The 11,844-nt window shown below is 38.8% G+C and overlaps 2 protein-coding genes across 3 annotated transcripts; one reads left to right on the top strand and one right to left on the bottom strand.

Annotated features, from left to right (window-relative positions):
* Positions 1-2,689: 2,689 nt before the first annotated feature.
* whr1 (winged helix repair factor 1) lies at positions 2,690-4,923 on the top strand. Of its 2 annotated transcripts, none has more exons than XM_072694436.1 (6): positions 2,690-3,034; positions 3,174-3,319; positions 3,541-3,776; positions 3,998-4,095; positions 4,292-4,439; positions 4,547-4,923. In XM_072694436.1, the coding sequence occupies exons 1-6, from the start codon at positions 2,932-2,934 to the stop codon at positions 4,590-4,592; spliced, it is 777 nt and encodes a 258-aa protein (XP_072550537.1). In that variant the 5' UTR covers positions 2,690-2,931; the 3' UTR covers positions 4,593-4,923. The 2 variants fall into 2 exon arrangements, with proteins under 2 accessions (XP_072550537.1, XP_072550536.1); XM_072694435.1 differs by having other exon boundaries at positions 3,171-3,319.
* rac1b (Rac family small GTPase 1b) lies at positions 4,648-11,681 on the bottom strand. The gene is made up of 6 exons (XM_072694437.1): positions 11,396-11,681; positions 8,653-8,724; positions 8,132-8,249; positions 7,858-7,920; positions 7,553-7,712; positions 4,648-6,457 (listed from the first exon to the last, which is right to left on the bottom strand). The coding sequence occupies exons 1-6, from the start codon at positions 11,428-11,430 to the stop codon at positions 6,327-6,329; spliced, it is 579 nt and encodes a 192-aa protein (XP_072550538.1). The 5' UTR covers positions 11,431-11,681; the 3' UTR covers positions 4,648-6,326.
* Between the last annotated feature and the right edge of the window lie 163 nt (positions 11,682-11,844).

Genomic DNA, 11,844 nt, shown 5'->3' with positions numbered 1-11,844 from the left:
TTTCGCTCTCTGACATGTACAGTCAGGTCCATAAATATCTGGACAGTGAAAGTATTTTTAGAGTTTAGCCTCTGTATGTCACCTCAGACTATCAGGGGAACTTTAGGAGTGGTCAGATCAACAATAATTTCTTTTGTTTAGTTTTTTTGTTTGTTTGTTTGTTTTTCATCATTCTGTAGAAACACAAAAAAATGAAAAAAAATGCTTCTAAAGCATTTAGTCAGATTGTGATCACTCTCGAGGAGGTAGGCATATAATTGCCAAAGTCTTCAATTAAGATGCACCCCCAAAAATGTAAATACAGAGGATTTACTTCAATATGCAACCCTCAAGAACAGAAAGGCCAAATTAGACTGATAGAGAAACCTGACGGACAGATGAAATTAAAAATCAACTAGAGTTTGGAGAAAGACAGGAAAGGTTCATGATCTGAAACATTCTGTCAAGCATCTGTCAAACATGGTGCAGGCACTGTTATGCATGGGCGTGTATGAATGCCATAGGAACTAGTGTGTATTAGTGATGTGACTGCTGATATTAATAATAGTAACAAGTGTACAGAGCTTTACTTTCTGCTCAGATTCAGTCAAATTCAGTCAAATGACCTGACACATACCACAAGAGCAACCCAAGAGCTTCTTAAGTCAAATAAATGGAATATTTAAGAATATTTAAGAATATTCCATTTATTTGACTTAAGAAGCTCTTGGGTTGCTCTTGTGGTATGTGTCAGGTCATTTGACTGTAATGGCCGAGTCAATTACCTGACCTCGACCCAAGTGAGCAGCTTTTCATTTACTGACAACAAAACTAAAGGTAGAAAGACTCAAACAGAAACAAGCAGCATCTGAAGGCGGCTGCAGTAAAGGCCTAGCAAATAATTTCAACTGAGGAACCTCATCCTTTGGCGATGTCAATGGGTTGATTTGGAGCATTTCTATTAGTCCATTCATCATGAAATATTAGGGGTACAAATTACGTTAAAAAGTGGAACATGGGGGAAACACAAGGTTTTTGTGAGACAACACAAATTTAAAACTATGTAACTTTGTCCAATTACTTTTGAGCCTTTGAAAGTGAAAGGGACTGTGTCAAAATGTGTACAGAATTTCTAAATTATGAATATGATCATTTTGTTAAACCCCTTGAATTAAATAAGTGGTGTACAGAGTCAGAATTACAAAAAGTGTCCCTGTCCAAATACTTATGGGTCAGACTGTATACCTTCCTCGTAGGGTCTAGAGCATCACAGGCTAGTGAGACATCCTGAATGCTGATTGCCAGAAGCCCACTGATAACGCTCTTCCTGATGACATTATCCATCTCTGACCTCTCCATGGCATTGCTGCTATTTCCAGGATTCATTAATGGCTACTCCTAAAAGACCAGGGGAACTTTGTTCTCTGGAATGATGGTGGTGCTCCATCCAATACTTTTAGGAAGAGTTGGGGAGTTGGGGATGAGGTGGTGATCATCCAACATCATGACCTCACTAACGCTCTGAATGCAAGCAAATCCTTACAGCAATGCTCCAAAAATCTCTATGGACAGTACAGACAGTTGAGGAGGTGTCCCAATATCTTTGTTCATATAGTGTACTTTTAAATCATGTTAATGGTTGCATCCTATTGGCTTTCATTCCCATCTCTCATCCTATTCCACAACTCATCATATCTTTATATAGACTTGCTTTATTGTTTGATTTTTAAAAAATGTCGGAACTCCAAATTTTGATCTGTCCCTAATCACTACATAGTGCACTCCTTTGGGTGCAGAGTTTCCAGTGTACTGTAAGCATTCCACTATGCACTGTAATACACAGTGTACAAACGATGTACACTAGTGGACAGGAAATGCCCATAATCCATTGCGTTGTTTGGTTTGAAGATTGGCGCGCAGCTTCTTTAAGTAAGACTGACGTTAAGACTGTCAAGGGCCCTGACTTACCAGGACTTGAAAGATCACTGTGCCACAAGCAAACACAGGTCTCGCTGCTTAAGTATCTAGACTTGCTGGCAAGATTCATCTCCTTCAGGTATTAGGTAACGTGGTTCACAGTTCTGCAATATATCTGTACATAGTTCTGCTGTTGGAAAATGGGAATGACCAGTGATTCTGAATTGCTTATAAAGGTAAGGAGGTTTTAATATGTATGCATCGTTATACCTATTATTATTTTTTATTATTATTTATTTTTACTTCTTTTAGATTTATTCTTATGTATTAATGTATTAATTTTTGATTGCATATGACCATGTGTCCTATCATTTAAAAAACGCATAAAAAAAAACAACAATTTATAAATTATCAAATAAATATACACACATTGATTTGTACATTTTAAGATATCATCAGTTTATTATTAGGCCATTTTGGGTTTGTTTGCTGTTGAAATGCTGCTAGTGGCTTTTAAAAACCACTGTAGCAATCTGGCAACCCTCTACGCAATGAGCTCACACACATAACTAGCTACGTGTCCGAAATCGTTCAGTACCTTAAACGTCCCTACAATAGTGCCCTACAATAGTGCCCTACAATAGTGCCCTACAATAGTGCCCTATATAGTGACCTGGACCTACGCATGTAGGCGATAGTGGCTGGGGCACTTTTTAACACAGGGCTGTTTTTGGCGCTTGTGCTTTCGCTCCACACCAGCGAGTGGCGCTGCGACCCTGCTAGTTCAGTCAACACCACAGCGACTATCTATCACCACTAGCTCTCATTCACAAATGATCAGTGGTAGGGTGAAAAGCTGCGGTGCGTTACTCCCACCCTTATAATTCAGTTAACGTAAATAAGTATAGCTATAAAGCTACTAAACCAGCTTTCCGACCTTGTTTGGTCATCTACTAAAGGTTACGTTAGCATGCTCGCTCGCTCGCTACCTGGCTAGCTGAGTGTTACCCGTTACCCAGTCAGTTCACCTCCGCTATGAACAGAAAACGGACATTAATGCCGGACTCGTTCCGCGTGAAGAAACAGAGGTTTGGGGCTGACAGTATAAACGGAAATCCAGAACATGGAGACATTCAGGGTAAGTTGTGTGGTTTGCTTGTCAGGTGTGTAATGGTCATTGGCGTTTTGTTAGCTATCTAGCTAGCTAAAGTTACTAAGGCTACTTCTAGAAGAGTTTGTGATCGACTGTGTCCTGTCTGTATTCCTGTGTGAAGCAGAGGGCCCTCCTGACGTTAAGGCCACACTGCAGTACCTCATGACCCTTTTTCCTCGCAAACTGTTCAACGACAGCCTACCCCAAATTGTCTTCAAACACCAGCTGTACAGTTTACACAGCGACAAAACCTTGGTGGACAAGCAGTTGGTAAACAAACAAACAAAAAAAAAGTCATTTCTAATCAAGCCATACATTTCCATATAGGAAGGATGTGTAGTCAAAATATGCCAGCTACAAATGTACTGATCTGTCAAACTGTCAAGGGTGTTGGAGTAGAGAAATCACACACATGTTTAGGTCCTGGGGATCCCCAGGGCTGTCTTTCTCCCAGCCCAGGCACAATAACACTTCTTTCTCAATGTTGGCAGAATGACCTGAGAGATAAGGGCGAACTGCTCATGTTCCAGCTGGGTTTCGATTCGGATGCCTTTGCCCTGGTGTTTTCTGTGGACTACAGAGCCAAGGTTCTGGCAGGGGAGGCTGGAAGACCCACTCTGGCAACAGTGGAGAAGTTTCTTGATAAAGTACTGCCTGGTTGCTCAGAGCTGAGTTTCAGCAAGGACAAAATGCTTAAGCATTTTCTTTTCACAGATTCGGAGATAACGTAAGGGTCGTTTGATCACTATTGAGTTTTGTTTTACATTAAACATGTACATGACAAAATGATCATGAGGCACTAAAATATACCATGTGGTTAAAGCCCAGCCCAACACAGTGCTGAAATTTCTTACCATGGCTTTGAATGTATTTTGCAATCAAACCCTTTGCAAAAACACATTGGTCTATGAAGCATTCCTCTGCATTTGCTGATGTCCTCAACAACAGGCAGCTTGTCAAGTCGGGAGTGTTGACTGTGAGAGATGCTGGCAGCTGGTGGCTCTCCATTCCTAACTCAGGTCGGTTTACCAAGTACTTCCTACAGGGTAAGTAGTTAACAGAACATGTTCATTACACCAGTGGCGCTTTAACTGCAGTCCTGGGGGACCCTATGATCAGATGTAGCAGAGTGGGGAATAGTTTAAAATTGTGCTACTCAAGGAATCCCCAGGACTAGAGGTGAAGACAACAGTTGCATCTCCTCCAGATTCACGAGTTGAGCCGTCTTCATTTTTCTTTCAGGACGCAAAGCTGTTCTCGGCATGATCAAGAAGTCAAAATACAATGAAATTTTAAAGAGCGTTTTGGAAGAACGTCGCACCACTTCACACGTTAAGATACATATAAAGTACCACATTCATGATATCATGGGTGCAGAACTGGTAGAATGGTAGGTACTACATAAAACATTTGTCCCCCCTCGCAGATATTCATATATATATATATATATATATGATGATATTATAACTACTAATTGTGCCGTTTGCTTTTTCCTAGCATACAGACCACATCAGGGACTTTGTTACGATTTGTGAACACTTGATCTGATTTGATGAACCCTTGCAGGAAAAGAAAAACAACAGCCTTGAGAACAGAACTGAATGAATCAGGAGGTGTATTTATTCCTTCCCACGTTTTCTTGCTACAGTTCAACATACTTAAATGAAGTGAACCAAGTGCCATGTTAAGCACACACACACATGATGGACTGCTGGTGTGGTATTACTGTTTTGAGCTGCCAAAAATGTGCAATCCAGTCATTTTGCTTTCAATGAGAAGCTTCTTATTTATTGTTTAAATTCAGTGGCATTTTTTGGGTTACATTTTATGCCAATTGCAAGTTTCTGTTAATGAAATAAATGTTTAAATAAAAATGCCACAATGGAGTTGTCTTCCTTATAATTGACCTACTTTTTAATTTTCATAAAAATTAAGTAGTTCCCACATGCCATTCAGCAATACAGAAAAAAGAGAAATTAATTTATTACTGTTACCATTTTTGTATAGCAAGTGATTATGATCAGACCCAACAACAAGGTTACATAAGCTATAATTGTGCAGAAAAAAAATAATACAATGGCAAATGCACCTTTTTATGCTTTTGTATTTTGGGACAGTGGTTCAAGGATGAATTTAAAACAAGTATTAAACACGCCTTCAGAAAAGCAAGTACTATAAAAGATATAACAGTTAAAAGTACAAAGTAAAACTTGCAGATAAAAAACTATGGTGGAAGCGCTACTTCACAAATTCCTTTTACATAGCATACGTCGACAGTAGTCTGTTTCCTTTTCATTTTTGGACATTAAAGTATTTCTAAAATAAAAAAAAACATTTTAAAATGTGCCATTAACAAACTCCCCTTAAAGAATATCTTCACTGCTGTATCTACCTGGTTTATTAAAAAAAAAAATGCATGAAACCCATTAAAGGATAGCACTGCATAGTGCAACAAGTCCCATACTTCAGTACGCAATCCTTCAGACTGCAGTTTGTTTCTACCTCGTTAGGGATGTTTATGTAGACTGGGCTGTATGTACTGGAGTGGATTAACCTAACAAGTTACAATCTTGCTGTAGCGTCAGTGGGAGGTATATCTGTGCTTCATTTAAAGCTTGCGAACAACACTGAAGCCATATTTGCACTCGTTAAGGCCTAAAACATTTTACAGTATCAGGTCAAAGACAACAATAGTGTTCAGCAACGTATGATCTTGTAGTAATACAAATATGTAGCCAGTGATGACCTTAATGACAATACCACAACCAGATTGTTGTTGTTTTTTTTAGATGTCAACTACAGTGACTAATCTTTAAAGTATATTATTAAAACACAGGTCATTCTATCTTGGCTACTTCTCCGCCACTTCACATTGTTCAACAAACATTTTTCAAGTCAGCAATTAAATGCAAAAATGTAGAGTTTGCAGTGTAGTAACTGTAGTGCTATTTGGCAAGACCTTCATTCCATTCCAACAAAGACTGTAAACAAGCCACATGGTCTCTTAAATGAAGTGAACCAAGCATAGGACAGCTCCCTAAAATGTTACAAATCTGTTTAAAGGCCACAGGAATTCTAATATTCAGTATGTGCATACTTCTGTCTAAGGGAAGATGGATTTGAGGTCAATCTGTTCCATTCCTACATCTGCAGATTATCAGCTTTGTGAAGATACAAACTTGTACTGGTAGTCCCAAAGGAGAGGAAGCTTGGAATAAGTACGCCATTTCATTCTTTTCCCTGAAAATGCAGCTCAGATGACAGGCTTGCTCCATATTTACAGCAGGAGGCACTTCCTATTTCCACTCTTAACCGGGGGAGGGCAGAGGACAGCTCTGATGGCTTCATCAAACACTGTCTTAAGGCCACGCTGAGTCAGGGCTGAGCACTCGAGGTACTTGACGGCTCCTGGAGGACGAACCACAAAACATAACACTGTTGTGATACAATGTGCATGTCAGCTCATGGCTGTTCTTGGCCAAACAAATCTGATTACTTCATATTGGAGCAGGCGGTTTCATTTTAGTAGGGCTATGCAATATTTAGTAGGAATATTAATATTAAAATAATATTTAAATATCTAGGTTGCTATAAAATGTAAGCAAATGTGTGACATTAACCATGTTGACACCTTTATACAAAAGGACAGGTGTCTTTTCCAGGCTTCTCTTTAACTGACGCTTGTGTTCAGAGGACTCTCCGATGAAGCAGATGGCCTTGCAGCTCCACTGTATTTAAAGATTCTTTATGTAATTAATCATTAAGAACGGTGAATAAATAAAAAAAAGGAATAGTGTGAGAATATACTATTAAACTTTTTTTAAATGATTGCCATTATTTTGTATAATCCCTTTAAACTTAAATTTAACTTGTATAAACAACTAAAAACCTCTGTGTTAACTCTACACTAGTTTTCACACTACCTTCTTTAATTCACTTTCATAGAATCAGTTTTATACTGTCAGCTAATGGATATGTTTTGTCCAAAAGAGCACAACAAACAACCATCACACAGTAATCATCTTTGCACATCATGGCTTGACTGGCAATTATTTTTTTCTGCAATACTTAAAACGTTTACACCCCCAGTGGAAGGCATTTTGTATATTTCTTTTAAGACTGTGTTTGGTAGGTGCCAGAAAAGAAGGCTTGCTTTATATACTTAACACCATGGTAGCTGCTATAAAAGGCTATACTAAGTGACTTCAGAGTGACTGCAAAGCACTTCTAAAATGTTAAAGAAGTTGAAGTTCACACTCAGTTTTCTTGGGGGGTGGAGCAGTGGGTTCATCCTTCTCCACAACATGGTCACATCTACATCACCAGACAATGTCTGCCAGTATACATTTATATAAGGGTAGACCTCCCACCCACGAAGCATGGAACACACATGCAGGAGACCCCGTTTTTTTTTTTTTGCTTCACCTCAAACCAGGCTGAAATTTTTTAGGATTTTATCACTATATGTAATGAGTCCCTTTTAACTGTCAAGTTCATACATACCAATCTCTTTCGCCATCGCCAGGCCCTGAGGGTAGGTGATGGGAGTAAGCTTCTTCTCCTTCAGCTTTTCAGTGGTGTCCTTGTCATCCCTTAGATCAAGCTTGGTTCCTACTAGGATGATTGGAGTGTTTGGACAGTGGTGTCTTACTTCTGGGTACCACTGTAGAGGAGCGAGTTGTGCAACCATTACTATCTTTGGTTTGGAGTGCTTACACACACAAACAATATTTGGATTGTTTATAGTTTGATATATATTTGATACATATAAAATAGCTTTTAAATAAATAACTGGACACAGATCTCACCTTTGCACGAACATTTTCAAAAGATGCAGGACTTACAAGGGAGAAGCAGATCAGAAAGACATCCTACAGAAAAAAAAAGGTCAAAACATGGCAATGAAATATCCTTTAAATCTATTTATTCCAGTTATCCAGTAATGTCCTCTAACTCAATCTGCTTGTAATGGAAGGACATTACTATTAAATACATTTTCCTTCAACCACAAATGTAAAAAAACATGACCTGCAAAAAAATTTCACAATCGGTTTTGGACAGAAATGGCTGGAGTTGTCTTACTGTCTGGGGATAGGAGAGAGGGCGGAGTCTGTCATAGTCTTCCTGTCCTGCTGTATCCCATAGGCCCAGGTTGACTGGTTTGCCATCCACCATCACATTTGCAGAGTAATTATCAAATCTGCAAAATCAGAGCAGAACAAGTTTTTACAGAAATGTGCATACACCTGTGTCTAAGGTACAAAGTAATCATTATAGGAATCATCACACACATCCTTAGCATTCCAGTAACCGTACAGAGCCTGTAAATTTCCCCACTGTGGGACTAATAAAGGATAAAGGATTATCTTAAACAACCATGATGTCACCATAAAATGAAAACTACGATGGTAACAAAAAAAAAAAATCAGAATGAATGTTTGTCCATTAAGACATTAGCCTATGTACTTTTTTATGGTACTTGTGTGTAGTAGAGTGTAGTAGAGTACGCACCACCATATTATATGTTTGTCAGATTGTCTACCTCTAGTTTAGACTGAAAAGGTATCACTGCACCCCAATGCGAAAATGCAGCAATTACTCACACTGTGGGGATGTACTCTCCTGGAAATGCATTGGTGGTGTAGCTGATCAGCAGGCATGTTTTACCAACAGCCCTGGAATACAGCAGCATACAGTTAATATTAATAAAACAGATTAAAGCAGCAGGAATTTCAGGAGCAAATACATCCAAGTTATAGAGTCTGGATCATTGGTTACACATACGTTCAACGTAAACAGAGTAAACTGAGGACGCTTTAACTGTGTTTACCACGGTGCCTAAAAAAATGACATCAAAACTTAAGCAAGACATTTGTGTATGACTTCAATCAGGCTAACTAATTTGTTATGACCTACAGACAGTCATGTATTTCAAATAAAATCAACAAAAACAAAGAGAAATGATACAGACATAAAATAAAAGCTCTAGAAAAGACAGGAACCAGCCTGGCACCGCGTTGGTACACATTGTACCGTTACAGCCCTAGTATCTTTGGTTACAAAGTAAGGAAGCACCACACAGAGCAGAGCAAAACTAATTTAAACTGAACAGTTATCCCCTTGCTAATCTTGCTAACTGACTGAACCGTGGTGCACTCCTTGGTCACATTACTCTACTTTATTTGAAGACCTTCATAACGTTTCATCCTGGAGGTATGTAAAGTGGCCCAAACCAGGCTAAAGTAAAAACATTGTTGGTATAATAAAATTATGAATGTAAAAGGAAGAGTAGCTTCCAACAATAACTTTGGGAATGAAAAGGACCCAGTCCAAAAATATTGGTGGGCAACCTGGCGACATAACAAAAAGCAGTCTTATAAGAAAAATGGCATTTCTTGATCCTAGTTTCCCTTTACAGTTGAGAAGTGTAATTTGTGTGTTTTGTTTTTTGTTTTTTTTTACCCTTGATGGAGACGTTTTATACAATCTAAAAGATTACAAAGTTACAATGAACACACCTACACCCACTTCTCACCTGATGCAGCCTCTTTAAACAAGAACTGTATAACGCTGCGTAATCCATATTTGAGTCATATTTGTGCATCACTATCCCGTGAGTGCGGCTCATCGCTTACACTTCTCGACTGTAGGGGGAGCCCAAAGAGCAAGAAATGCCTATTTTCCATAGTGGACACAGACACAACTTCACTGTTTTTATGGATTTAAAATCTCATCACACAATCCGAATCATCCAGCAAAGCAGATAACTGCCAATATTTCAATTAATATATTGTCACTGCAAAAACCTTGTATGTCCATTTCTTCTTCTTTTTCTTTTTACTTTCTGACATCATTTGATTTTCACAGCTGTTCTTTACATTGTGTCAGTATTTCCTGATGATTGGACAAACAGAAATGCTCCAAAATGACTTGGAATAAAATCTTTTTGAATTAACTTTCATTTCATACCAGCACAAAAGTACTTTTTACATGTGAGTAGGTCCTGTCCTTTCTCTGTCAGATGTTCTCTGCCAAATTCAACATGTACCTGCTTTAAATCCCCTTGACAGAACAGAGCAAAGTCATACCGTGAGATCACCTAACAAGACAAGCCCGCCTTGGGAAAGTACTTTTTAGCTCCTGTGGTTTATTAGCCGGGCTTTTCCCAAGCTGTTCCTGGCATAAAGACTTCATTACAACGAACAGATCCACACCCACTTCTCGAAAATCACAACCTCTTAGAACAAACAATGCAAGAAAGGTGAAACTTCCTCAAACGTCCTAGGACAGCGGGACATTAGTGGACTGAACGTCCTTAGTGTTGTTCAACATTACTAAACTGTTTAAACGATGGTGCTAAACTGCTGTCAGTTTCTTTACATGGAAGGCTTCCACAGGGGAAGTATACAAGTACTTGTTTTTATGGATTTAGGCTGTCATTTCAACACAATCTGAGTCATCCAGTTACCTGTTAAGTCTGGGAAACATAAAATAAAAAATCATTTGACATCCTAACATGGATTTTTATCCTAACATTTTATTTTTCATAAAATCATTTGACATCCTAACATGGATTTTTATCCTAACATTTTATTTTGGCAGCTGTTCTTTACATTGAGCCAGTATTTTCTGATGATTGGACCAACAGAAACGGAATAAACTCTTTGGATGGATTGGAAGGTTTTTTTTCCCCACCGTCTCATGTAAAGTAACTACTTTGGAGATATGTTTTTTGATGTGACAGCCACAATATATTACTAAAAATGCTAAAAAAAACCAATACCAGAGTCGACCGGTACAAACAATATTTCACCCAGCATCAAAACCTCCTCCTCACACTGTACTGTCTCCACTGTACTGCAGTACACAGTCCACACACACAAGTCCAAGTCCAAGTCCAAGTCTAAGTCCAATTAAAGTGTGAATTTGGAAAAATTGCATGGAAATCTCCCTTTTGTTAGAAGATATAAGATTTTTTTTTAAATAAAAATCGTGTGTGCTGAATTTCACCTCCAGATTCGCCACTGCACGCTCACAGGTAAGGTTGCCCTGAACAGTGTAACACATACTAGAACACAGGAGCCAGCTAGAGCATTACAGACAACTACACATGTCGTATATTTTAATAAACCTTCTAAGAGATGAAGAGTTCAGTGTCTCCAACTTAACGAAAGTGGTTTATTTTTACAGCTGCTACACATCTAATACCTAGACAATATCATGTCATGAGCGATGAGGGGATTTCCGACCACTCAAACACAAGATTACTCCATTTTCAAATAACAAACAAGAACAAGTTTGTTCTAAGTTAATAATAAGGTTAAAGTATTATAATGCGTTTCTTACCCGTCCCCGACAACGACACATTTTATGGCCTGCATTGGTCCGGGATATCTTGAGGCGTTTCTCGTGTCCCGTGCGTGGCTTCGCCAGCTGTCTTAGCGCGAGCTGTTCGCTGATGTGCTAATAAAGACCCCCGTAATGTTCTACAGCTATCTGGCGAAGACAGGTCACGACCTGAGGTCCTTTAAAACCGTGAACTAATGACAGCTTCAAGTGCACCCAATATCCCACCCCTCACAGTCCACAGTCCTGCTGTCCGGAGCAGCAGAGTAACAGAAAAAGTTTGTAGCCACCACCCAAGAAGCCTTCCGGCTTTAGAGCTTCACAATAAAAGTCTCTTCGTGGCTGAACTTTGGAAAATCTTTTTTTAATTTGGCTATTCTTTATAGTTTCTTATATGTTTTAACACAACTGAAAATATAGTAAACATAAAGCAAATCTTTAGTATATAT

Source organism: Salminus brasiliensis, chromosome 12 (assembly GCF_030463535.1).
Source record: "Salminus brasiliensis chromosome 12, fSalBra1.hap2, whole genome shotgun sequence".
Taxonomy (NCBI): Eukaryota; Metazoa; Chordata; class Actinopteri; order Characiformes; family Bryconidae; genus Salminus; species Salminus brasiliensis.
This window is presented reverse-complemented; position numbering and strand designations above follow the sequence as displayed.